At 42.3% G+C, this 27080-nt stretch overlaps 1 protein-coding gene across 1 annotated transcript in view; it reads left to right on the forward strand.

Moving 5' to 3' along the window:
• Positions 1-27080, forward strand: part of DDHD1 (DDHD domain containing 1) — a 68566-nt gene that overhangs the window by 13688 nt on the left and 27798 nt on the right. The window contains exons 2-4 of the mRNA XM_058026010.1: positions 503-676; positions 12783-12911; positions 15618-15765. Coding sequence (XP_057881993.1) covers positions 503-676; positions 12783-12911; positions 15618-15765 — 451 coding nt within the window. The remainder of the gene's footprint in view (positions 1-502; positions 677-12782; positions 12912-15617; positions 15766-27080) is intronic.

Here is a 27080-nt window from a genome sequence, read left to right on the forward strand (position 1 = left end):
CACCAAGTTATATTTTTTTAAGAGATTTTTCTTCTGCCACATGCACAGCAAATGCAGAGCCCCCACTTTCCTCATGTGGAGAACTGAAACTGAAAGGAGAACAGCAGTAACCAAAACCAGCCCTCAGTAAAACACTGGATTTAATTAAAAAAAAAAAAAACAAACTTGAATTTTTAATACCACCATTCATGCTAATTGATGTGTAATTTGGGTTGTTGGAAATGCCCTGGCAGTGTCCAAGGCCAGGCTGGATGGGGCTTTGAGCAACCTGGGCTAGTGGAAGGTGTCCCTGCCATGGCAGGGGTGGCACTGGATGCATTTTAAGGTTTCTTCCAACCTAGAACATTCTGGAATTCTGTTTTTCTGTCCCTCTCTCACATCCTCACACACAGCTGGGAAATCCCACTAGCTCAGGTTTGCAATTACACTCCATTTCCTACTCTCAGTTTGTGATTTGTTGCTTTAAAAAACCCTCTTTTTTTTTGTATTTCTATTTTTTTAGAGTCTGAAAAGATCCCTGTCATGCGTGGCCAGTGGTTTATTGATGGGACTTGGCAGCCTCTGGAAGAGGAGGAAAGTAATTTAATAGAGCAGGAGCACCTCAACCGCTTCAAAGGCCAGCAGCTGCAGGAGAGCTTTGATATGGAAATATCCAAACCTGTTGATGGCAAGGAGGGTAAGTTTGTTTAGATCACTATAATACATTTTTTTGGACACTTGAGATGTGCTTTTCCTAAGTAACAATGTGATCTGCTTTGGTTTTTTTATCCTGGAAATTGGGGAATATCAGTTTGTTCTCCCGTTTTCCAGTGTGGGATTTCCTGCTGCAGCATGTTTGGGGAGTGCTGTAAAAATGAAAGTTGTGGAGAAATATCTTGTTCCCATTGTGTTTCATATCTTCTAATTGTGTTTGAAATCTCATTTCAAACTAAAATCTCTTTATGGGACAATAGGGGTCAGTGTCCAAAGGCAAACTGGCTGATTGCTCTCTGCAATCCCTCATTCTCTCAGCATCCCTAATTCTGCCCTGAAGGGAGTGGGATCATTTTTACAAATCACATTCCACTTTCCATTTTGATTCAGGCTGGATTTATTATTTTTCAGCTGCAGTAAATCTTGGGCATGCATTCTGTTGGGAAGTCCTTACATTTTAATGGGCAGGCTGAGGATGTTCAGGTAGTGTTGCTGAGAATCTTGGTCTGCTGCATGGAACATTTTCAAAATTACTGAAATTACTGCTCTGTTATTTAATGTACACAGTTGAATTGATTGCTCAGAGCAGGTGTTGCACAGCAAAAAATCACAATTTTTTGCCTTCACAATTTTGGCTGTCTCTTGCTTGAACAATCTACAAACCACAAGCTTCAAGTACAGAGAGCTTTCAAGATATTTCAGCAGGGATTTGGTTGTGTTATTCTTTACAAAGAAACTTTATTTTTGAAGTGGAGCTTTGTGCAGAGCAGTCACCCAGTGTGGGAATGGCTGTGTTTTGGCCAGGACTTCTTATGTGTGGCCACACAAGTAAAGCCTTGTTCATAAATTGGAACCCTAGCAATAAATTCTGTAATCACTGTAAAGAAAACCAAAGTGTCCTTTCTTGATTTAGGGAGTTTTTTCAGCATTACAGAGAGTTTCTAACTCCCCTTTAAAACTAGTGAGGACTTTATGAATATTTTTTTTCCTTATTTGTGCTACTTTAAAAGATCTTTTCACCTGTCCAAGGCTGCAGAACAATTTCCTGCTAGAACAGCTCTGTCCAAAAGGTGCATGAAGTGGTGTGAGCCCTGAGCCACAGCTCTGTGCCTTTGCAGTCATCATTCTGGAAAGGCACTTTACCTGTATTTCTGATTTATTGTCCCAGAGGCACAAAGCTCAGGGTTGTTAGTGGCAGGGATTTATGGTTTTTTTACATGGAAAGCAAATCTTTGTGGTTCCTGAGTGCTCCCAGCCTTTGGTAGTTTAATTTTTGAGGGAAGGCTGCAGTGGTACTTGGGTTCTCTTTATAGAGTAAATAAGAGAGGTCAGGGTTGGGGTTTTTTTCAGATAAAGTCTGGACTATGAACAGAAATTTTTGGTTTTGATGCTGGATGGACTGGGGAGTGTGATGAGAAAGATATGACCACTGATATTTATGAAAACGTAAAAGATCAGAAAAAGAAAGTCCAAATTCAGGTGCCAGTGCCTTTTCTAAAGCCAAAGTCAGAAAAGAAAAAAGGCAAAACCAAAAAACCAAAAAGCAAACCCCCAAAAAACAAAACAAAACCAAAAAAGCCCCAAAACAAACAAAACCCCCAAGCTATGTATGGCATCACTTCAGTGGTATATATGTCCAGTCACCAGCAGGTTCCAACAAGGTTTTTTGGTAATAATAGGAGAGTTGCAGGGCAATTACAGCTGACAGTGTGTGAAAAGTGGTTTTGTCATTCTAATTTGCCTCTCAATGCCTCCTGGATCCTCTGGCATCCACAAATGCCATCTGCAGTAGCACTGGGAGAAGCTCTGCAACTGGTGAAATAAACAAAATTAGCTGAATTCAGTTTATAAATTTCTTAAATGCTCCATTTTGCTGTAATTGCATCCTGTATGAAGCAGTTTTTGGTGTCATCAGGGTTTACAGGTACCTGTTGTTTATGATCAGTAAAAGTTGAGCTAAATCTGGAAATATCCTTTGGGAAGCAGTGACTGTTCCCAGTGCTGTGATAAAACTTTGTGAGGGATGAAAAACTGGCCAGGTCCTCTGATTCCTCAGCAAAATTAATACAAGGTGCTGTAACAGCCCCTTTGTACCAAGGATTACTCCAGCAATTAAATTTATTAATTGTATTAAATTTATTAATTCTGATTCATTTATTAATCCTGGATTGCAGCGTGTTAACAAGGAAATCACCAAGCTTCATCCAAGGCTTTTGGTGGTGATAGGAGGGATAAATGGCCTGTTATTAAACTGTTAATCCCAGCAAACCTTCTTCTGAAAGTGCAGAATTATTCAGGAGGAGAGTCTCCAACCTGCAGCTAACAAATAACATGCTGATATTTGTGTTATTCTTTACAAATAAAAGTTTGTTGTTTTGTTTTTTGAGCACAAGGAGCTTTAAATGCAGAAGGGATCAGAAAGCACAAGGGAACAGCAAGCATAGATGACAGGGAGTGATTCCCCAGACTCTGTTTTCCATGGGGCAGCCTGGAAATCACTCCTTTGCTTACAACTGTAGTTTGCATTTTGATTTTCATCCTCACAAAGTGTTTAATTTCATGCCTTGCAAAGTGAGCTTGGTTTATGGTGCCTGATGCCAGTGGCTCCTCTTGGTGCCTGATGCCCTTCAGTGCATCAGGTGAATTACTGTTGTAATGGCAGGGTGCAGAAATGGGGCATTTTATGATCAAAAGGAGCTTGGGCAGCAGATGAAGGGAAGGAATTGTCCCCCCTGCTCTGCTGAGACCCCTCAGGAATTCTGTTCCTGCTCTGGAGCCAGGCTGGGAGAGCTGGGAGTGCTCAACAGGAGTGGAGAAGCTCCAGGAGAGCTCAGAGCCCCTTCCAGGACACCAGGAGAGCTGGAGAGGGACACCTGTGTAGCAGTAAATAAGTTTAAAATTTACAGTAGCAGTAAATAAGTTTAAAATTTACAGAATGACAGAAGATTTAGAAACTGCCTTTTCTTCATGCTTTGGCAGGCAGTGAGTTCAGCACCTATCTGAAGTAGCCCATCAAAGGAGCAGCATTTTGCAGAGATTTCTGGCATATCCAGGCTGTTGTCAGATAAAACAAGACCAGTAAAGTTCCTATCATCCATTGCTTCATGACCTTTTTCAGATATATTTATTTAGTGATGATGGAGTGGAGCTGAAAGCTTTACTTATGGGATAGGAAGGTATAGGAATGTGGTTTTCTGTTGATGGAGTGACAAAACTATTTTTGTCCCTTTAAAAAGGAAATAAGCCCAGAAGTTTCTCTCCTCAATGAGGTGAAAAGACATCTCACAGGGCCTGGGGAACTTCACCTCAAACTGAAGGATGGCTAATGGGACAGAAGCCAAAAAGTCCAGCCTGGGCAGTTTACTAGAAAAAGAAGAAAACAAAAAACCCAATCACTTTTGTGAGGTGTTTTACCAGGGGCCTCTTGCACCTAGATCAGTTTTTCTCTGTAAAGATCTTTGTTATTTTGCCTTTTATTAAAACCTTTTTGTTTCCAGCACTCCCACAGAAGCCATCCTGATGATTTTATGCCTTAGCTCAGCTGCCTTAGACAATCCTGGGTGTGAAATAGATCTCCAAAAGCTTATGAGACCTGGCTCGAGGAGACCCATATTTCAGGAAGGTGGGATAGGAACAGATACAGCTCTTTGTATTTGCACAGAGAGATGCTCAAAATTCAGCTGGAAATCAGCCAAGCAACCTGATTCAAACCTGAAATTGGATCTGACTTTGAAGTTGATGCTGATCTGTGAAGAGGATTGGAGCAGATGAACCCCAGCAGTGCCTCTGCCAAAAAATAGTCTGTGATTCCATGATAGACATAGAGAAGTAAAAAATCCTGCCAGTTAGAATTAATATTCTGATGCATTGATTTTGAGACAGCAGAACTCTGTTGGGTTTTTTCTTACAGAATTTCAGTGTGTGGTCAAGGCCACCAAACCTCTAAAAATTGCATTTGGAAGAGCTGATTTTTTTTTTGTCTTAGCTTTCAAATAGTATTTTCTCACTGTATAAAAAAAATTCATAGCACAGCTAAGTTAACCTTTAGATGGGAAATTCCTGTTCATAGACTTGGAGAGTTGTGCAGGTCAGGAGGGAGCTCTGGGGATGCTCAAACCCAACCTCCCTGCTCTGATGAGAGCAGCTTGCTCAGGATGTTTCCTGTGGGATTTTCAGTCTCTCCAGCAACAGACTCCACAGCCTCTCTGAGCAGCCTGTTCAGTATTTTACCACCCTCACCATGAACAGCAATTTTTCCTCTACTTTCCTTGAGTTTCCTGTGTTGATTCTTCCTGAGGGAAGTAAAAAGCCAGTGCAGTATTGCAAATTAAATTATTCTGTGGACTCCTCAGTGCTGTAGCTCTGAGAATTTATTTTGATTTTCCTCTCCCCCCCCGGAGAAGTGATGTGCAGCAATAAATACATTTCATTTACACCTGCCCTGAGAGCTGTGGGCACACCTGGGGCAGGTGACACGAGTGTGGGATGTCACTCGCTTTGCTGGATCAGGGAGTGCTGAAACCTTGCAGAACACAGGGCAAGAGCAGGAGATTTTGTCTAATCTAACTTTTAACCATCCTCTTACGCTCTTTGGGGGGAAAAAAACCCAGAGTTGTGCTTAAAATGGAGTTTTTAGTGCACATTTAGGAAGGGTCAGTGTGTTCTACCCTGTACCAGGGAGGGGATGATGCTTTAGGTGACCCTGGTGACACCATGTGCCAGTGCCTTTTACTGATGCTTTTAGCTTTGTTGTGATGTCATAACTGCTTGTGAAGAGTGAAAATATAGAGTTTGGGACTTGCTACAAAATCTCTTGGTTGTTTTTTTTTTTTTTGGGTTTTTTTTTTGGTTTTTTTTTTTGTTTTTTTGTTTTTTTAATATATACATTTTAGTTCTTTCTAGAAAATGTGACTTTTTCTTTCCTTTTTTTTTTTCCTGAAAATGGTGATACTAATGAAAAAAAAAATGACACCCCTTTTAAAAATTTTACTTTGAAGCTCAGTGTTTTTACTTTTAGTTCTCTACTACCTCCCTCCCTTCTCCCTCCCTTCTTTGTTCAAATGGAGAGGATATAAGGAGAGATCAGATGCTGCATGTCTTAAGAGAAAGCATTCCCAAGGTACAGTAATTGGAGATTTCTTTTTTTTTTTTTTTAATTTTTTTTTTTGGTAGTGCTCCTGGCTTAGGAAGCTTTAAATTCTAGTTTGCTTGTCTCAGTTAAATGTTAGATTTACATGCTTCAGGTTTTTTTTTTGAGCTGTATCCATGCAATTTCTTTCCAAGAGGAAGGAAAAAGCATCCTAAAGCTTAGAGGAAAAGTAGAAGTGTTGTGAGGCCTAGAGAGAAGTAGATGCTCATAGTGTCATGCAGTAATTCTTATTAGAATTGTTTGTGGCTGATGAAAACTGTGAATATTTGTTTCTTGCACTCTTTGGTGTGATTTGGCTTTTTCAATAAAATAAAAGGAATTTTTTTAGGATTGCAGCAGGCCTGGGGTGAGATGAATTCTGTCAGAGAAGGAATGGAGGGTTCCTTCCAGATAATGTTTTGTTTGCTGCTTTCTTTGGGATAATAATCTTTAATTTTAAGTTATAATTCATTTTTGCTGCAGCTTTGGAATGGAATGAGTCCCCTGGAAAAGGGGAAGCTGTGTGGATTATAGCTCAGGGCTGCTGAGCTGCAGAAAACAGCCCTGACCTTTGCAGCAGCTGAAGCCCTGCACATTTATTTCAGAAAGTGGGGGGAGATCCTGCAGGAGCCATTAATGACTGCAGGAGGCTCCAAGTTCTTCTCACTGGGCTCTCTCTGCCTCTGCTAAAGCCAGGAGTGATTAAACTTCCACTGACTTCTAAAGCCTTTAATTTAAAATGTAAATGTACGTGGTAGGCTTGGAGTTGTTGTTCTTGTCATACCTTGTGTTCTTGTAGCTCCTGGGGATGTTGTGAACTCTAAGAATTTATTTTGACATGCATAAATGTTTGCCTTTTGGCTTCCTTTAATTATTTTTTTTTTATATGATTGGGTCCAAATGGAAAATGCCAGAAATCAAAATGTTTTGCAGTAAACTTTTTCCTGCCTCTTCTCACACAGTGAACCCAAGTCTGTTAAAGGTGAATCAGTGTAATTCAAGCAATAAGAAAGGAGTTCTGCCTTTTCTTTTGTAAATTGAAATTCTGAAATTATGTTGTGCATTTGTTTTCCTCTCAGATCATGCTCAGTTGTGGTAATGAATGTGCTCAAATTAAAAAGAAATTGAAATTAGGTGGTTGTGTGACAAATAGTGACAGTGATGAATTGAGAGGTGATGAAGTGCGATGTATAAATGACAGCAATGTGAGAAATTTTAATTAAGAGTAATGGCCTTTTTAATGGCTCCTTTTAAAAAATAAATAAGAAAAGGTTTTTAAATCTACAGGTTTCTGTAGCAGAACCTGAGATTCATTTCAGAAGGAACAACAGCAGCCAAATTATGTTCTCAGCTCCCTGTACCATGTGTCAGGCTTTGTGTGGCACCTGCTGCTTGCAAGACAGACTAATTTAAAAATCCTTGGGGGGAAAAAAAGAATGCATGAGAGGTTTTGAGACAGTCTGTATCCCTGCTCTGGTCTCTATCCTGGCTGGAATGACAGTGCCTTTGTCCTTGGAGGCAGAGTCAGCCCTGAGCACTTCAAAGCTGCCTTTCCCTGGATTGATTTGGACTTGAGCACCATCAGACTGTGGGGAGGAAAGATCCACCCTGTGCTTTGCTCTTGGCAGGTGGATGAGAGCATCAAGGAGAGAAGCAGGTATTTAGCTCAAAAAGGTGTTTAATTGTGAGCAGGAGGTGCTCAGGATGGGAGGGTGTTTCCATGTGCACAGCACAGTGCAGGGTTTCTGCTCCTCTGTTTTTCTCCATTTTTTTGACTCAAGATGAGTCAAAAGCCTCATGGAGATCAGGTTCTGCGAGGCTTTAGGAATATCTGTTCTGTGTTTTAAGGTTCATTTTTCAGATTTCAACCTTTTAGGGGGATTTTTTTTCCCCTCAGGGTTCATCTCTCTTGGTGAAACTGAGTTTGTGTGATAGCAACCATTGATTTCTTCAGCTGAAAGAAATCTTTTCTTGATCCCATCTTCCATCTCCAGCAGGGCTGAGCTTTTCACATGCTCACACTGCAGGTGTCGGTCTTGGTTGGTGCTCCTGAAAAATGTTTCATTTCTAAGTTCTGGCTACAAAAGAACCCAAAATTTGGCCTCATCTCCAAGGACTTGGCCTTCAATCCCTGACTAAAATCCCAGAGGGGCTTGGGCTGGAAGGGACCTTAAATCCCATCTCATTCCACATCTTCCCAGGGTGCTTCAAACCCCAATGTCCAACCTGGCTTTGGACCCTTCAGGGATCCAGGGGCAGCCACAGCTTCTCTGGGCAACCTCAGGGCATCCCCACTCTGAGTAAGGAATTTCTTCCTTAAATCTAATGTAAATCTCTTCCTTTAGTTTTAAACCCTTCTCTCTTGTCCTTTCTCTGTCTCCCCATGTTAAAAGTTTTTCTCCCTCTTTTAAAATCCCCCTCCAAGTTCTTGGAGTGTGGTATTTTCAGGGTCCCCCATTACAGGAAGGAAATGATGAATCTGACTCCATGTTCTTAGGAGGCTAATTTATTATTTTATGATATATTATATTATATTATATTATATTATATTATATTATATTATATTATATTATATTATATTATATTATATTATATTATATTATATTATATTATATTATATTATATTATATTATATTATATTATATTATATTATATTATATTATATTATATTATATTATATATAGTATATTATATTATATTATGTATAGTATATTATATTATGTATAGTATATTATATTATGTATAGTATATTATATTATGTATAGTATATTATATTTATTATATTATGCTATACTAAACTATACTAAAGAATAGAGAAAGGATACAGACAGAAGGCTTAACAAGATAATAATGAAAAACCTGTGACTCTCTCCAGAGCCCCAACACAGCTGGCTGTGATTGGTCATTAAGTTAAAACAATTCACATGAAACCAATCAATCACCTGTTGGATAAACAATCCCCAAACTCATTTCTAAACAGCAAGACACAGGAGAAGCAAATCAGATAATTATTGTTTTCATTTTTCTCTGAGGCCTCTCAGCTTACCAGGAGAAGAAATCCTGGCAAAGGGATTTTTCCAGAAAATCTAACAGTGACATTGGAGGTCTCCCCACAGCCTTCTCTTCTCCAGAAAAGTGTGGAGGGTTTTTCTGCATCTGGGGAAGATGCACCTGCAGAGGGATGTCTGTGGGAATGCTGTCAGTGCATTTGCCACATGGGAGCAAATCCATGAGAAGTCAGGGCCAGAGGAGTTTTCTGTCCCTGTTTATGGTTTATGGACATGCAGATCTCAGGGAAGCTTGGCTCTATCCCAGCTTGATGCCCTGGAGAGACCCCTCGGGTGTGGAATTTGGGCTCCTGCAGGATGCAGAGGGATCCAGGGGCAGCCACAGCTTCTCTGGGCAACCTCAGGGCCTCCCCACCCTGAGTGAGGAATTTCTTCCTTAAATCTAATCTAAATCTCTCTTCCTTTAGTTTAAAACCCTTCCCTCTTCTCCTCTCTCTATCTCCCCATGTAAAAAGTTGTTCTCCCTCTTTTAAAATCCAAGTTCTTGGAGTCAGGTCCAGAGGGAGATTTCTGTCCCTGTGGATTTATGGACCGTCAGCTCTCAGTGAAGCTCAGCACCATCCCAGCCTGGCACCCTGGAGAGGCCCCTCAGGTGTGGAATTTGTGCTGCTGGAGGATGAGCAAGAAGAGATTCCCCTGTGCTGCTGCCTCATCTGCATTCTGCCCTGGGCTCCCTCAGCCAGGCTGTGGCACGCCCTGGTGGCTCCCTGACACCTGGGGCACCCTGAGCTGCCACTCTGAGCCCTCTGGAGCTTCACAGGACAGTCCTCCTGTCAGTCCTGTCCTCTCCTCATCCTCACAAAGCATCACTTTCCCTTCCTCAGGCTCAGCTTCACACCACCACTGTCAGTCTGTAAAATCCCATGCCTGCAAAGCACACTTGGAATATTTGATTATTTTTTTTTTAGGATGTTTCTTTTCAGACTGCTGTCAAATCCTCCCCAAAGACACATTTTTGCGTTCCCTGTCTCACTGTGAACACCCCCTGGGGCTGTCAGCAGCAGAAACTCCTTTTGGTTGAACTCTCAAGGGTTTAAATAATCCCCTCACTGTCAAATAATCGCAGAATCAAATCCCTGAAAGATTTAGGCTGGAAGGGGCCTTAAAGCTCATCCAGTGCCACCCCTGCCATGGGCAGGGACACCTTCCAGGCTGCTCCAAGCCCTGTCCAGCCTGGCCTTGGGCACTGCCAGGGATCTGGGCACCCTGTGCCAGGGCTTCGCCACCCTCACAGGGCAGAATTTCTGCCCAATATCCAACCTAAACCTGCTCTTTTCCAGTTTAAATCCATTCCCTGTGTCCTGTCCCTCCATCCCTTGTCTCCAGTTCCTCTCCAGCTCTCCTGGAGCCCCTTCAGGCCTTGGAACGGGCTCTGTGTTGAGTTTTATCTTCTTTTTATCACAAGGTCATCACAAGATGGTGTTTCTTGTTGGGACTGAGATGTTTATTAGTTCTAATCTCTGTCACAGTCTCACAAACCCTGAGTTCTGCAGCACTTCACTCTAACAAACTAAAAATGGAGCCCCAGCTCTCTCTCTCTAAGGCCTTTTAAGGATAAACTTAAGAATTAAGTGTCCAATCAATTAAGGTGTCCAATTAAGAAATGACACCTCAGTTATTTTCACTTTTAACCCAATAACCAACCACCCACGGCTGCAATGGGGACTTTTTTATCCAATTACACAAAACCACCCAAACCCATGGAGAAGAAGGTGAAGAAGAAGGAGCAGCCTCACCCTCAAACCTCCATCTTGTTTTTATATATTGCTATATTCTAAACCCTTGAACTCTGAGTTTTCCACGCTGTGATATCACACACTTCTATCCAAACCCACAACCACAATCCCAGTTCTGCCATTCCATTCTGGAAGCTTCCCCACAGCCCTCAGGTCAGTGCAGTGTTCTCCTGGGGTTCAGAGCCTGGCAGCACAGAAAGTCTGAAATTCTCAGCAATTCCCAGGGTTCCAACAGCTCTGAGCTCTCCCTGGATCCTTTTCTTCTCCAGCCTGAGCCCCCCCAGCTCTGTGCTGGTGACATTTCTCTGGATGCAGCCCTTGGCCTGCAGACACACATGGCTGGGTCCTGTTGATCTTCTCATCCCCCAGCACCCCCAGATCCTCCTCCCTGGGGCTGCTCTCCATCCATTCTCCCTCCAGCCTCAGTTTGTGCTTGGGATTGCCCTGACCCACGTGCAGAACCTCGCACTTGGCCCTGCTGAACTTCGTTTGAAATACTTTGGTGCTTCCACATCTTGTAGTTGATGTTGGTGTTCCTCCATGTCCATGAACAGCATAAAAGTGAGGAATTTGTTCTTCCCAAGTGAGAATAATTAATGCAGGGTAGGGAAAAGCTGCTTGTTCCTTTATGTTCCTTCCAGTAGAGAGGCTGGATTCGATTCTAGAAGGAATTTGAGGATCACTCCACCACAAATTGCTCTTTTTCTAGATATTCAACCTCATCTCTTCCTCTTCTTTTTTTGGATGTTGAACACAACACCCTCCAAAGGCATCAGACTTCCACCCCTCCTCTGCCAGCTTCCCCAGCATCATTCTCTCAGGGGGATTTTGCAGAATGCAGATGGAACAATTCCTGAGCACCTCCTGGACAGACCAGATCATCTCTGCTCTTCAAAGCCAGGCTTATTTCTTTCCTCTTCCTGCTCTGCCAGTGGAAAACAACGATGTAATTCCAGTTATTTTGGTGAATCAGTTGTTTACCACAACACAAGTGCTAATCCTCTCTTAATCCCCGTGCTCCTTACAGATTTTGTTTAGTTTTTCATCAGTCTGTGTCAAGTCTGTCTGCTTTGGCAAAGAAACAAAAAATTTTGCTGGAGAAAGGTCACAACATCTGGCTGAGCAGAGTTAAAATTGGAAATTGTGTTGGCTCAGGCTTTCTCAGAATGTTTTTAGAAGAGTATAAAAAATTCATTTGGGTGATTCAAGGAGGAGACAGGTTAGAGCTCTGCTTGCTGTGGAAGAAACAACCCCAAACCAGCCCCTCTGGGTGTTTTCCATGACTTTGGACTTCCCAGCAAGAGCAGTGACAGATAAATCACCATTTCTTTGGTCACAGGGCTATTCCTGTTGTCAGCTCTGCTCTGCACCCCATGTTCAACAAGACCCCAGCAGCGAATTTTGGTGAAATCCAAATCATTGTAACCCAGCTTGGCTCCTGCAAGCTCCAAGCCTGGGATGATTTTGATTTGCATCACAACGTGCCTGTTGTTTAATCCTGACAGTCGGGCTGTGTGTGTCATGAGGTCGGGCTCAGAGCTCAATCAGCTCCAAATCTGGAAAAGCACAATCAGTGCACAGCAAAAAAAAAACCCAACCACCAGAGCTCTTAGTGGCTTTTCAAAGAGCTGCATTCTGTTCTGTGCCAGAAATTGCCCATTCAGAGGCTCACTGAGCTGCATTTCCAGCCCTGAGGTATTTCTGAAAGGGGAGAAATTCAAGGGAGCCCTGGGAGCCTCTGTGTTAGAGCAGAGCATGGGAGAGAGGGCTGAAATTCCACTTTTTAGTGATGGAAATACCTGAGGCAGCCACCTGCTCATCACACCCAGCTTTAGTGTTTCAGGATCCATTACTCTGCCCCCTTCAAGGGAATATTTTGGGTAATTCCCACCCCAAAATGAGGGTGGGAGGGGAATGATGTGAAGTGTCCTCACAGGTGGTCTTCAAACTTCGGCTTGTCCTGCTCAGGTTAAACCCAAAAAATTCCTCAAGGAAAGTGTAAAAATTCCTCAAGGTAAGAAATACCACAAATTTAAGCATAATAGAGCTCTAGATTTTAACCTGTCTGTAAATCATCCTTCTTCCTCTCTTTGTTTTTGTTTTTTTTTTCCCCTGTTCCCCCCCTAAATTCAATGTATTTATTCCTTTTTGCTGCAGCCATTCACAGCCTAAAGCTGAGCCGTAACCATGTGGACTGGCACAGTGTGGATGAGGTGTATCTGTACAGTGATGCCACAACATCCAAAATTGCAAGGACTGTCACACAAAAGTTGGGGTTTTCCAAAGGTAAATCTTTCCCAAACATTGTAAAGAATATTGTAAATGCCAGCATTTGAAGTTTAACTCCAAAAGGTTTTAATGTGAGTACTCCACTTGGGCCATTGCATTTTTTACTTTATATGAGTATTCAGAGTCCTTAGCTTGTGAAAATAATTGTAATTAGATGTTAATATTTTTAAATTTTATTCCGTTTGGATGTGAATATTTTTAAATTTTGTTTTATTTAGATTACATATTTGATTTATTCTATTTTAATTTTATATTTATTTTTATTTAATTTTAAATTAAAATTATCATTTTATTATAATTTAATTTTATTTGGATGGGTTTGGATACAGCAGTTAGCCCTACATAACAAATACATGAAAATATTGCTGTGGCAGAGTCCAGAAGCTAAAATTAGAATTAAATTAGAATTCAATGTAAATTTAGGATTATTCCTTTAGAATTAAATTAGAATTCAATGTAAAATTAGAATTATTCCTGTAATAATATAAGGATTACAGTTCCTTTTGCAACTTTAATTTTACTGCTGGGTACTTAGATATTGTGATTCATTCCTTAAATACATGACCATACCTTCCCTCTCCCCACCTCCATCCAGCCATTTTTCTGTTCATAAAACAAAAGTATGAACTGACAGGAAAGGGCATTTAGACAGAAATTATTTCCAGCAGAAATTCAGGCTCATTTAAACTCAACACTCCCAGTCAGGCAGCAAAGCTGAGATGGTTGGAAGAGAAGGGGGAGGTCTCTCAAGGAAAAAGCAGATTATTTCCATCCTAGAAAATGGGAATTTGTCCTCTGCAGGATACCAGAACAAGAACCTGCACATCTGGTTTGTTCCTTGAACAGACAAGGTCAGGTCACAGCTCTGACTTTATTCTGCATCCTCTGCCCTGTAATTAATGCCCTCTTACCCTCCAGGACTCCTGGGTGAACACTTAATTAATGTTTCCTAAAATAATAATGTAATTCAGTGCTTCAGTTCCAGAAGAAATGAAGTAATTTATCCAGAACACCTTGGGGATAATGTGTAATAAATAATGAGATCTGTCCCAAACAATTTGTGGAGGAGAAATGTCAAAGAGAAACTCACTTGATAAATAAAACCTGTCTTGGGTAAAAAAATGCCCTCAGTGGGTTTGGGGTGTTTTCCTCCTCTTTAAAACCAAAATAAGCTGTTAGTTCCAGTTTTGGAGGCCAGCACTGGTGCCTGGTGTGGTCCCCTGAGTGTCACTAGAGGGGGATGGAGGCACATTGTGCCCATGGGTTTGTCAGCACAGCAGGGAGAAAATGCCCAATTTACCCTGGGGAACTGGGTTTGGGTTTGGTCACTGAGCTGAAGAACAAGGGGGGAATTTCAGGTTGGATCGGCTCAAAATAATGCAAGTTTCCCTATCAAAATGATGCATTTTAAAGGTTTTCCACCAGCTCTTTTAATTGGGCTGGATGAAGTGACAACATTTAATCACTTATGTGGGCAGGTCATTTCCATGATCTTTCCAGGCTGTGGGAGTAGGGGGGAGAGAGAAGGAATTTCATTGATTGAGACACCCAGGAGAAGGGTTCTGTGCTGTAAAAGTGGGTGCACAGTTACACAACTCTTTTCTGAAGAATTGTTCTCCAAAACATGCCTGAAATTATTCCCTCTGCAGTGGAAGTGGCTATGGATATCAGCTGGCTGCTTAAATCTTCCAGGGCTTTAAAAGTGTATTTAATAAAGCAATTTTTCTTATCAAAATGATAAATTTTAAAGCTTTTCCACCAGCTCTTTTAATTGGGCTGGATAAAGTGACAACATTTAATCACTTATGTGGACAGGTCATTTCCATGATCTTTCCAGGCTGTGGGAGTAAGGGGGAGAGAGAAGGAATTTTATTGATTGAGACACCCAGGAGAGGGATTTTGTGTTGTAGAAGTGGGGGCACAGTTACACAACTCTTTTCTGAAGAATTGTTCTCCAAAACATGCCTGAAATTATTCCCTCTGCAGTGGAAGTGGCTATGGATATCAGCCGGCTGCTTAAATCTTCCAGGGCTTTAAAAGTGTATTTAATAAAGCAGTTTTTCTTATCAAAATGATAAATTTTAAAGATTTTCCACCAGCTCTTTTAACTGGGGTGGAAAAAGTGACAACATTTAATCACTTGTGTGGTCAGGTCATTTCCATGATCTTTCCATGCTGTGGGAGTAAGGGGGAGACAGAAGGAATTTCATTGATTGAGACACCCAGGAGAAGGGTTCTGTGCTGTAAAAGTGGGTGCACAGTTACACAACTCTTTTCTGAAGAGTTGTTCTCTCAAACATACCTGAAATTAATTCCCTTTGCAGTGGAAGTGCCTATGGATATCACCTGGCTGCTTAAATCCTTCAGGGCTGTAAAATTACCTAGATTTAAAAATATAGACACTTTTATTATGGCAAAATGAACTTAATTGGAGGGGGGTTTTATTTGCCATCAGGTGCAGGATCCTGGAATTCCTTGGTTTGTGATAAGGCAGAGTGTTAGCTTTAAAACAAATCTCTTTTGGATGTCTTCGTACTGTACACACATATTTAAAAATAGATGCTAATCCTTTAATTTTATGATTCTCTATTGTATAATCTGATTTTCAACGTGTTGGCCTGAGAAAAGCCAAGCTTCTGTCAGCAGAGGGGAGCCCTGCACCTGGCAGAATGTCTCTGATGTGGGATAATGTTCTTTCTGCAGCTTCAAGCAGTGGGACAAGGCTACACAGGGGCTATGTAGAAGAAGCCACGTTAGAAGACAAGCCACCCCAGACCAGCCACATTGTGTTTGTTGTGCATGGCATTGGGCAGAAAATGGACCAAGGAAGAATCATCAAAAACACAGCCATGTGAGTGCTTTGGGGTGTTTGAAGCAGCCTTAATGTGAGTGACAGCAGAGCCTTTGGTTTGGGCTGAGTCTTTGCCTGTTTGCCTTCTCCTCCTCTTCTCCTGAGTCATTATTCTTTGTGTTGTGGGTACACTGGTTTTTATGTCAGTTGGGATGTATGGATTTAGGGAGAGCTGTGAGCCAAAGAGCAAAGGTTTATTCTGATTTTATCACCAGCACTTGTGACTTTTGGGGAAATAGTGAAGAGGATGTAGCCTCAAGTTGCAGCAGAGAAGGCTCAGCTTGGACATCAGCAGGGATTTCTCCATGGAATGGTTGTTAAGCATTGGAAGGGGCTGCCCAGGGAGGTTTGTATTTGCTGGGAATGTCCCCATAAAGGCAGCAATGATGAATCTCACTCCATGTTCTCAGGAGGCTAATTTGTTACTTTATAATACTATTTTATATTAAAGAATACTATACTGAACTATACCAAAGAATACAGAAAAGATATTATTAGACAAGAAGCTAATAATGAATACTTGTGACTCTTTCCAGAGTCTTGACACAGCTTGGCCCTGATTGGCCATTGAGTCAAAACAATTCAGAATCCAATGGAACAATCACCTGTGGGTAAACAATCTCCAAACACATTCCACATGTGAGCACAACACAGCAGAAGCAAATGAGATAAGGATTGTTTTCCTTTTCTCTGAGGCTCCTCAGCTTCCCAGGAGAAAAATCCTGGGCAAAGGGATTTTTCCAGGGAATGTGAATGCCCCACTGGGAGGTTTGGAGTCCCCATCCCTGGAGGTGTCCAAGAGGTGGCACTCAGTTCTCTGGGTTGGAGACTGTCAGGAAAATTAATCCACAAACACCAGAGGTTTGTGTCCAAAAAGGAGACAGAGGAATCCTTTGACTTTATTCAAATAAAGAGAGAGGCCATGGGGCATTCCCCTGGGATCTCTCACATTTTTGGAGGATGCAGCCTCACTTTTTATCCAAATTTCCCAGCCTCATTTCTCTTCTCTCTTTCCCCATTTCTGAGGTACTTGAGAGGTACAGACTCCCCAAAACACCTGATACCAGAGATGCCCCCCTAATGTATAACCCTCCCTTTTAATTTTTAATTCTTACAGAATTTAGGGGGTTTTCTTTCCCGTTGTTTCTTTCATCTCTCAATGTCTAATTTCATTTATCAGCACACCTAAAGTTTATTTGTAAAAGCAAATATCTTTTTCCATTCATCAATCAGTGGAGAATCCTTCCCATTGTTTCTTTTATCTCCCAGTGCTGGTTTTATCTACCAGCACACCCACAGCTTGTTTGGAAAGACAAATTCATTATTCCTCTCAGGACAAGGTGGGAATTGGACTTGCTGACTTTTGAAAGGATTCTGTGTGAAATCCTGGCTCCTGTGGTTGGTGACTTTGCTGAGCAGGGAGAGGTTCCTCATTTGGGGAATGTTGTTCCTCAGTGGTACCTGGGTGAATTCAGTGAATTCAGCAGCAACTGGGAAGGAACTGAGAGAACATTTTTGATTAAGTGGCATGGGAAAGTTAATTTTTGAATGGCATCTCTCAGAGCTGGATGTTGGGATGCTGGAAAAGCAAATTCACCTGGGTGAATTCAGTGTGTAACAACTGGGAAGGAGCTGAGCAGAACATTTTTGATTAAGTGGCATGGGAAAGTTAATTTTTGAATGGAGTCTCTGAGAGCTGGGTGTTGGGATGGTGGGCAAGCAAATTGCATCCTGTGAGAGAGGGGGAGTGGGGAGACACAGGAATGTTGTCATTCCCAGCAGGACAGGAGCCCTCCATGGATGAAGCTCTTGCTGTGAGGCTGCTCATGGAGTTCTCTGCACAGAGCCTGGCTGAAAGGCAAAATGTGGCCAAAAAGGCTGTGGAATCTCTTCACTGGATGTGTTTTGGTTTGCAGATGGCTCTGGGGAATGATATTCCCCAGAGCTGTGGCTGCTCCATTCCTGGCAGTGCTCAAGGCCAGGTTTGGGCCCTGGTTTAGTGGGTGGCATCCTCACTCATGCCAGGGGTTGGAACTTTGTGATCTTTAAGTCCTTTCCAAACCAAAGCAATCTGTGATTTTATGCACCTGAAAAGATGGGTTTGAATCCTAGAAAAATCACCGAGTCCTGATGGCAGCTGTGTGGGGGACAAGGTGGCACTGAGGAATCCCTCATTAGCTGGAAGAGGAGGCTCAAAAGGTGTTAATTACAGATCTGGATGGTGTGTCCCAAATAGCTCCAGGTTCCCTCAGCGCTGACGAACCCAGTGGCTCCCATGGGAAGAGCTGGGATTGCTGGGATTTTGTGGTGGGAGCTTTGTCACCCTCCCTTTGTCACTCTGTGCCGTGGTGTCATCAGCCTCTTGTGTCCCCACAGCTCTTGGTGCCACTCCAGCCTCCTCTGGGGTGCCAGGGTAAACCTTTTGGTGTCACTTGTGTGTCATTTGTCACCTCAGAGCCCCAACCTGCAGCTCCCCACCCCTGTCCTGCCACTTCACTGCTCTGTTATTCGCTTTGTTTAAGAGCCAGCAATGCAAAGCTGAGAGAAAAAGGATTCCACAGCCCTTGGCTCAAAGTTAGTCGCCAAAATCAATGTAAAAACTTCAATTTTTGTGGGATGGAATTACACAGAATGCACATAGCCTCAGTGTAAGCTGCTCTTTTGACAGTGACCAGAAATAAAGCTTCAGCCTTGGAATCATTAAATTTTTCTGCTTTATCTTTCTCCCTCCTCCATTTTCCATAGATACAGGGTGGATTAACTTCAGCTCAGGTCACAGTGCAGAGATGTTCATTCATTCCATAAGTCCTGCTCTAATTGGCAGCCCTGCATATGAAATACTTTCTCAAAAAGGGACACAAGACTTTATGTGCTTCAATAAATCTCACTCACATCCTCAAGAAATACCAGACAGCACTGTATAGCCTTTTAAAATGCTAATTATTGGCATAAATTGTGCATTCTGCACAAAATTTGCAAATTAAAGTATCATTTTAGATTGAAGTATCTTTATTTTTTCTTTCCCCTTTTTTTTTTTTTTTTTTTTTTTTCAAATAACAGCTTAAAACTTATCAGTGAGGAACATCCCATATGTTGCAGGGAGAGATTTCAGAAGGAATGTCTGCCAAGCTCTCACAAGCCATGCTGGCACTTTCTGTTAGCACCTTCATCCATGATATTTGTGTGCTGTTTGGTTTTTGGGGTGGTTTTTTACCAGCTTTTCCATTAGGGACACACTGGTGCCTTTTGAAGAAGAAAATTAACAAGGAAAAGTAATTTTTGACCATTTAAATCAAAACTAAGGAGGGAAGATGTCAGTGGGGTTTTTTTTTTTTGCCTTTTGAATGCACATTTTTTAGTAGCAAACCTGCAGCTGGACCCCACCAGAGCTCATTTGACACATTCTGTCCTCAGGTTCCCACCTTGAGCAGGAGCTGGTGCAGCTCCCAGGGTGCTGCTGCATCATTAGGCAGATCCCGCTGGTTACAGAGCTGAAAACAGAGACCCCTTGTCCAGGGAAATTCCAAATTATCCCTGCTAATTTCATTAAGGACTGCAGCTCAACCTCCTCATTAGCCTGGCTGGATGCTGTGGTTTCAGGGTGTCCTCTGAGTAGGTAAATGGAAAAGATTTATCTTGTGGATGCTTGGATGAGCAGGTCTGTGGTGGATGTGACATAATTTTATTTTTTTCTGTGGTAGTTAAACACATTTATTATCTAAATGTAGCACAGCAGCTGGTGCAACAAGCTGCTCCTGTCAGCTCTGATGTTCTCTGGGACTCTCTGGGAAGAGACAGCCCCTCCTCCAGGCTGGAGCAGAGATTCAGCTGCCCCAGCAGGAGCTCTGAGCTCTCTTGGTACCACAGGGGTGCTTCTCTAAGGGAGAAGGCTTTATAATCTGTATTTCTGCCTCATACAAAGCAAGGTTTTATGGCAGAACGTACTTTATTGGAGGGGGTTTTATTTGCTTTCAGAATCCTGGAATTCCTTGGTTTGTGATGAGGCAGAGTGTTGGCTTTAAAATAAATCTCTTTGGGATGTCTTTGTACTGTACACGCTCACATGTTGTTATTTGGAATGGATTTTTCTTTTTTTCATGGAAGTTGATCTGTGGTTTTGTTGAATTTGTGGGTGAATGGGAGGGAGAGATGTTGTTGCACATATTGAGTGTTGGTTCTACCACCCAAACCCATCAATAAGGTAAAGAGGAAGGTAAAGAAGGACTAGTTTCTGTCTTTAAACTTAGAACTTCTGTCTTGTTTTATATCTATTACTGTATTTTAAAGCTTTAATTTTTTTACCTTGTGATGTTACACACTTCTATTCAAACTACAAACTTTTAATTTTAGTGCTATTAATTAATTTTGGAAGCTTCTCCACAGCCTCAGGTCAATGCAGTGTTCTCTTGGAGGGTCAGAGCCTGTCAGCAGAAAGTCTGAAATTCTCAGCATCCAGAGCTCCAACATCTGAGTGTAATTTAGAATCATGGAATGGTTTGGGTTGGAAGGGAGCTTAAAACTCATCTCATTCCTTTGGCAGGGACACCTCCCACTGTCCCAGGCTGCTCCAAGCCCTGTCCAGCCCAGCCTTGGGCACATCCAGGGGCAGCCACAGCATCTCTGGGTGTTCCAGCCCAGCCAGGAATTCCCAGTTCCCAATCTCCCACCCATCCCTGCCCTCTGGCACTGGCAGCCATTCCCTGGCTCCTGTCCCTCCATCCCTTGTCCCCAGTCCCTCTGCAGCTCTCCTGAAGGTTTTTCAATGTCACATTTATGCCACCCCAGAGCCTTCTCCAGGCTGAGCAATCCCAGCTCTCCCAGCCTTTCCTCACAGGAGAGCTGCTCCATCCCTGTTGGGATCATCTTGGCCTCCTCTGCCTATCTAGGAATGTTCTTATCCATGTCCCCAACCTCCTTTGCAAATCTCCTGTTGTTTCACCTGACCCAGGTGAAGTTCACACCTTTCACTGCCTTAGGCAGGGCTCAGACCTTTAGGCTGGGCTAAATTTCATCATCTCCTGTGCTTGGGGAATGAGGGCAGTGACTCTGCTGTGCTTTTCCAGAGCAGCTGCAGTTTTGTGTCACTTCTGGGCTGCTCTCAGCTGAGGCTGGGCTCTGCCTCTGTCTGAATCTCCTGTTTGGATTCCAAAATCACATTTGTCTGTGCTGCTCTTCACAGCCCAAAAATTGCTGTCTGCACAAGCACCAGCATCTTGGCCTAATCACCAATTACATTTTTATTGCAAGTCCCATTAGAAAGCATTTTAATTGTGGATTATCATTAGGATAATTACTTTGGAATAGCTATTTTGGTACATTTCCATTGCTATGCAAGCCTGGGCAGAGCCTCTCAGAAGCCTTTCACTGCATTAATGTGTGCTGCTAGAATCTCAAATGAAGATTTTCTTGTAAAATCTTTTCTATAATATGAGCTCTTCAGGTATTTGGTAGCTTTATGTTCCATTTAAATCCTTGCATTGCATTAAATACATATTAAATGCTTGTTTTTCATCCTTTGGTGCAGGAATTAAGCACCCAGCTGGTAAACATTGCCTTACAGGTTTCAACTTGAGCCTGTCTTGCAAGAGAAGTTCAGGCCAAGAGGTAAAAGGTGACATTTAGGGCATGAACTGCTTTTGGAGCAGCTTGTTTTGTGTGTTTTTATTACCTAACTCATGTCTGGGTGTGGGGCAGGAGCTGTAGCAGCCTGCTCAGGATTTGGGTGTATCCCCAGGGCTGTTCCTATTCCCAGCCTCCCCAAATCCCTTGTTTAGCCTTTTCCCTGCTCACACCATCCCAGCTGTAAGCTGGATCACTCCAGTTGGTGTAAAAAAAGTGGGATTTTATCTGGATCCTAGTCCTTCTTCACCTTCTTCTTCATGGGTTTGGGTGGTAGAACCAACACTCAGGATCTGGAAGGTGCAGTGGGTTGGGAGGGGACAGGGAGTGCAGTGCTCTGTGCCAGAGCAGGGCAAAGCCTTGCTGCCCTTTGGAAAGCAGTGCTGGAGGAGATTATGGAGAACCTGAACCTCCCAGGATCCTGTGATCGACCAGCAAAGCACCTTCAGTGCCTCTGATGGTGCAAAATCCTGTTGTTCTCCAGAAGAATGGAGTGTGGGCTGGCAAACACCCCAAAATCTTCAGGAAAGGACAGGAAAAGGTGACTGGACAGGTGTTGGCTCTCACCCTGAATCCCCTCTATGTTACTGATGAGTGATGGGATGCCATCAAGTGTTTCAGGCCAGGCTGGGGGGGTTTGGACCATCCCAGTTTAGTGCAAGGTGTCCCTGCCTGTGGGAGCCAGGTGGAACTGGATGGGCTTTAAAGCCCCTTCCAAGCCAAACCCAAACTCAGGGATTTGCATCCTGGAGTTGCCATCTCTCCTCTGGAGCAGGATGAGTCTGTGTGTGTTGTGGAGCAGCGATTTCACAGCAATTTTCACAGCAGTTTTCAGAGAGCAGCAGTGGCAGAACATGCCTTGAGTCTTGAGTTGCTCTTTGATAGCTGCCCGTGGGGAGAGTGGAGTTGGCATTTCTGCAGCTGAGCTTTGGGAACAGCCTCTCCCTCCCATTTCCTCATCTCTCAGCACAGCTCCACTTCCACTGCTCACTTCAGCTCAGCAAACTGAGCCCAGGCCAGCCCTGAATTTCCTCAATAAAGTGCTATTATTTCCTCAAGGAGGCAGTGAGTGCTGCCTGCCACTGACACATTTTTCTGAAAAATCCCTTTGCCAGGATTTTTCTCCTGAGAAGCTGAGAAGCCTCAGAAAAGAAATGTGAACAATAATTATCTGATGGCTGTGGAATGTGGTCTGGAGATGGTTTGCCAACAGGTGCATCTTTGATTGGTCTCATGTGGTTGTTTTTACTAATGATCAATCCCAGCCAGTTGTGTCAGGCTCTCTGAGTCTGTCACGGCTTTTTTTTTATTATCATTCCTTTCTAGCCTTCTGATGAAATCCTTTCTTCTATTCTTTTAGTATAGTTTTAGTATAGCATTTTTAATGATTTTTTTTCATATTTTATGATATATATCATAAAATAGTAAATCAGCCTTCTGAAACGTGGAGTCAAGATTCCCATCTCTTCCCTCATCCTGAGGGAACACCACAACACTAACACCACAACAGCTGCCCTCCCTTTGAGGGAATGGTTCAGAGCATCATTCCCCAGTTCTGTGAGCAAAATCCAGGAATGGATCCACATGGCTTTGCAGGGAAGAGTCAGAGTTGAGGTGGTTTTTTTTTTCAGGGAGCATCCCACAGCTCTGTCTCTTGGAGTCAGTGTGGTGGGATAAAGGGTTATGACTTTAAACTGACACAAAGAGGAGGTTTAGATGAAATATTAGGAGGAAGTTCCTCACTGTGAGGATGGTGAGGGCCCTGGAACTGAGGAAGAGGTTGCTCAGGTGGATCCCTGGAGTGTCCAAGGCCAGGTTGGACAGGGCTTAGAGCAGCCTGGCATGGTGGAAGGGTCCCTGCCCATGGCAGGAGGTGGAGCTGGATGGGCTTTGAGGTCCCTTCCAACACACACCATTCTGGAATTCAGTGATTTTATTGAAATCAGGAGTTCAGAGTAAGAAGCTGTGACATTTAAGGCTTAAAGACAATTCCCTGTTTCTCTCTTATGGATCATCTGACTGAAGGGAATCTGCAAAGATAACTTGGAATTAAGATGAATGGTTTCTTCAAGCTTTCAGCAGTTTGCTCTGTTAACATCAGCATCATTCTGCAAAATTTGGGAAGCAGCTGAAGCTAAATCAGTTTGCAGCTCTCCTGTTTTTAATGGAGTATTTGTAAATCCTACACAAATGTAGTAGCATGAGATTAAAAACAACCCCTCAGTAATAATTCTAAATATGCTAACATACCTCTGGAATATTCTCAATTTAAGCAAGGATGTATATCTGTGAAAATATGGGTTTGTTATTTATTATTTTAATCAGGGAAAGGCAGCCAGGCACAATTTATTCATGGTGTATATCAAAGTACCTATTTTCAGGCCATTACTTCTTGCATGGAAAATAGCAATGTGTCAGAATTCTTTCAAGGTGTGCATTGAATCTGTGCATGAGTGGGTTTTCTTCTTAGAAAAACCATAAATTAGAGTTGTTTCCTTGTGTTTCAATGCATAGCTTCAAGTAATTGTTGCTCTGGGGTGAGTATTTCAGCGTGCATTTGTATCAGGTGAATTCTCTCCCTGTTTAGATGAGGATTTATGGCTTCAGTTGGTGTTAATTTAACAAGTGAGTAGAGGGATTTGTCATCTAATAAAAATCTTTAAAGAAATTTATTTTGAAGAGCCAGAAGAAGAAAAAAAAAATTAATAACCTCATCTTTATAGCAGAAGAGATGAGCAGGTATGTGTGGTGGGGGGATTGTGTCTGTAGCTGCATTGCCTGGAAATTACACCCAATTTTCTTCAGAGTTTCTGTCAAAGTGATCAGAATCAGTGGGGGATGTGGTGCTGGGTTGCCCTGGGAATTTCAGTGACTGCTGGGAGCAGGAGATGGATGCTGGGAGATAATGAGAGGGTGGAAGTGCAGCTCTGACAGCCTGTGACACCCAGGGGAGACAGGTGACAAAAAGGGCTCGAAACAGAGCTTGGGTGCACTTGGACCAGGATGAGGAGTCTAAGGAAAAAAAAAACAACATTTCCTTAAAGTTTGGAGTTGGGTTTTCTCATGGAGCTGAGTGCTTCTGTTGTGGCAGGATTATTCCAGCAGGAAAAAAGCTCCAGGAGAGCTGGAGAGGGACTGGGGACAAGGGATGGAGGGACAGGAGCCAGGGAATGGCTGCCAGTGCCAGAGGGCAGGGATGAGTGGGAGATTGGGAATTGGGAATTCCTGGCTGGGCTGGAATTGCCAGAGCAGCTGTGGCTGCCCCTGGATCCCTGGCAGTGCCCAAGGCCAGGCTGGACAGGGCTTGGAGCAAACTGGGACAGTGATGGTGTCCCTGCCATGGCAGGGGTGACACTGGATGATTTTTGAAGTCATTTCCAAATCAAACCCTTCTGGGATTTTACAAATTTGGGACTGTTGTGCTGGACCACAGCTGGAGAACCTCAACTTCCCCTGAGGTGAGCCCACATCTGAGTTAAATCAGCCTTTACATTTCCTGGACGAGGACACAAAGCCACCTCAGTTTTTAGGTGGGGAGACCTGAAGCTTTTCCCAAAAGATTTGCCAGAATTGCAAGACCACATTATTTTCTCCAAACTCCTGTTTCTTGCTTTGACTTTTATTTTTAAAAACTCTCTGTGTCAGTTTGTGAACAGTTTTAGTAAGAACTGAACCCTTTCAGAGAGCAGAAAGCTCTGTAGTTGCTGTATTTAAAGATTTAAAGGTTTAGGGATGTCTAAGAGCTGTTCCTCCACAATATTTCCAGCTTCTAGTGATAATAATAAATAATTCTATAATAAATATATAATAAATATTATAATAATATAAATAATTCGATAATAAATATATAATGAATATTATGATATAAATAATTATATAATGAATTATAATTCTCTAAATATTAGTATGGTATGAATTAATAATAGCATAAATATTATGTTGATATAAATAATTATATAATAAATAATGGGTGGTTTTTCCTGCTCTGTTAGGTACAGGTTATTTACCATTTTCTTCACCTCAAGTAGTTGTTGTGGTGTAAAATTTTGTGTTTTGTTCAGACAATATTCCTGTGCTTTTACTGCTTTTAATCTGAGCAGCTTTAATTTGAGGTTGGCTAATTTCCTTCTAAACTTTACTGTTTCTGAATTCCTCATTGCTGGTGGCAAACTTTAACCCCAGCCTGCAGCTGCAGTGGGATGGGGAGGAGAGCTGGGAAAAGGTAAAACCCATGGGTTGAGATGAGAACTGAATAATAATAATAATAATAATAATAATAATAATAATAATAATAATAATAATAATAATAATAATAATAATAATAATACCCATGGGTTGAGATGAGAACTGAATAATAATAATAATAACAATAATAATAGTAGTAGTAGTAGTATCCAGAAATAAGTCTGGGTCTGGCCATATCCCCCCCAATTTTTGTGCAGTTCCTTGTTGGCAGAGCATGAGGTACTGAAAAATCCCTGATTTAGGGAGAGCACAACCAAAACAACCAAAATATCAACATTATCCTCATCCTAAATCCAAATTGGTACCAACTACCAGGAAAGAAATTAACTTTATCCCAGCCAAAACCGCCTCCTTCATGCAGACAAAGTGAGGCTGGCTTGGCAATACCAAGGAACTGGGGGCATTTTCAAAAATCTCCTTTATTTTGCTCACTCAGGGACTCCAGGAATGTTCATCCATTCACTGGAATTTTATCTTCTTTATAATCAAGGATTTCCATGCTGAATTTGGACCCTCACATGTCCTGTTGTGTGTTGGGGTGGCAGGAGGGTTTTGTGCCTGGCAAGGATGGCTCAGCTCAGGCCTTGAATCAGCCCTCATTTAAGCACATCCTCCTGCTGAATTATTTTCTCCCCCTTATCATGGGAAGGATATTCTGCTTTATTTAAACCTTTGCCATCTCTTTGGACAAGAATCCAGGAGATTAGGGGTGCAATCACACCAGGCTTTAAAAATAGAGATGCTGAGCAGTTGCACTTCGTGGCTGTTTGCACAGGCCTGCAGTGACTGCAAAAAAGATGTACAGGATGCTACTTCCTTTTCCCCCTTTTTTTTTTCTCCTTTTCCCCCTTTTTTTTATTTCCTTTCCCTCTTTTTTCCCCCTTCCCCTTTTTTCCTCCCTTTCCCCCTTTTATTTCTCCCCTTCCCCCCTTTTTCTCTCCCTCCCCCCCCTTTTTTCCTTCCCTTGTTTTTTTTTTCCTTTCTCCTTTTTCCTTCCCCTGTTTTTTTTCCTTTTTCCTTTCCCTGTTTTTTTTCCTTTTCTTTTTTTCCTTCCGCCTTTTCTTCCCCCTTTCTTTTCTCTTTCCCCTTTTTTCTTCCTCTTTTTTTCTCACTTCCCCTTATTTCCTTCCCCCTTTCCCTTTCCTTTCCCTTTCCTTTCCCTTTCCTTTCCCTTTCCTTTCCCTTTCCTCTCCCTTTCCTCTCCCTTTCCTCTTCTCCCTTTTATTCCTTTCTCCTTTTTCCCCTCCTTTTCCCATCTCATTTCACTTCTCCCTTTTTTTTCTCCCCATTCCTCCTTTGTTTTTCTTTTCTTTCATCAGAAAATAAATATCAGTGATGGAAAAGTGTTTTCACTGCTTCTCTCCAAAACGTGGTACATGATTAATCTGCTTTTTTAGTAGCATCATGAACTTTTCCTGGGGGAAAAAAAATTAAAATTTTTTAAAAAGGGA

Source organism: Melospiza georgiana, chromosome 6, assembly GCF_028018845.1.
Source record: "Melospiza georgiana isolate bMelGeo1 chromosome 6, bMelGeo1.pri, whole genome shotgun sequence".
Lineage (NCBI taxonomy): Eukaryota > Metazoa > Chordata > Aves > Passeriformes > Passerellidae > Melospiza > Melospiza georgiana.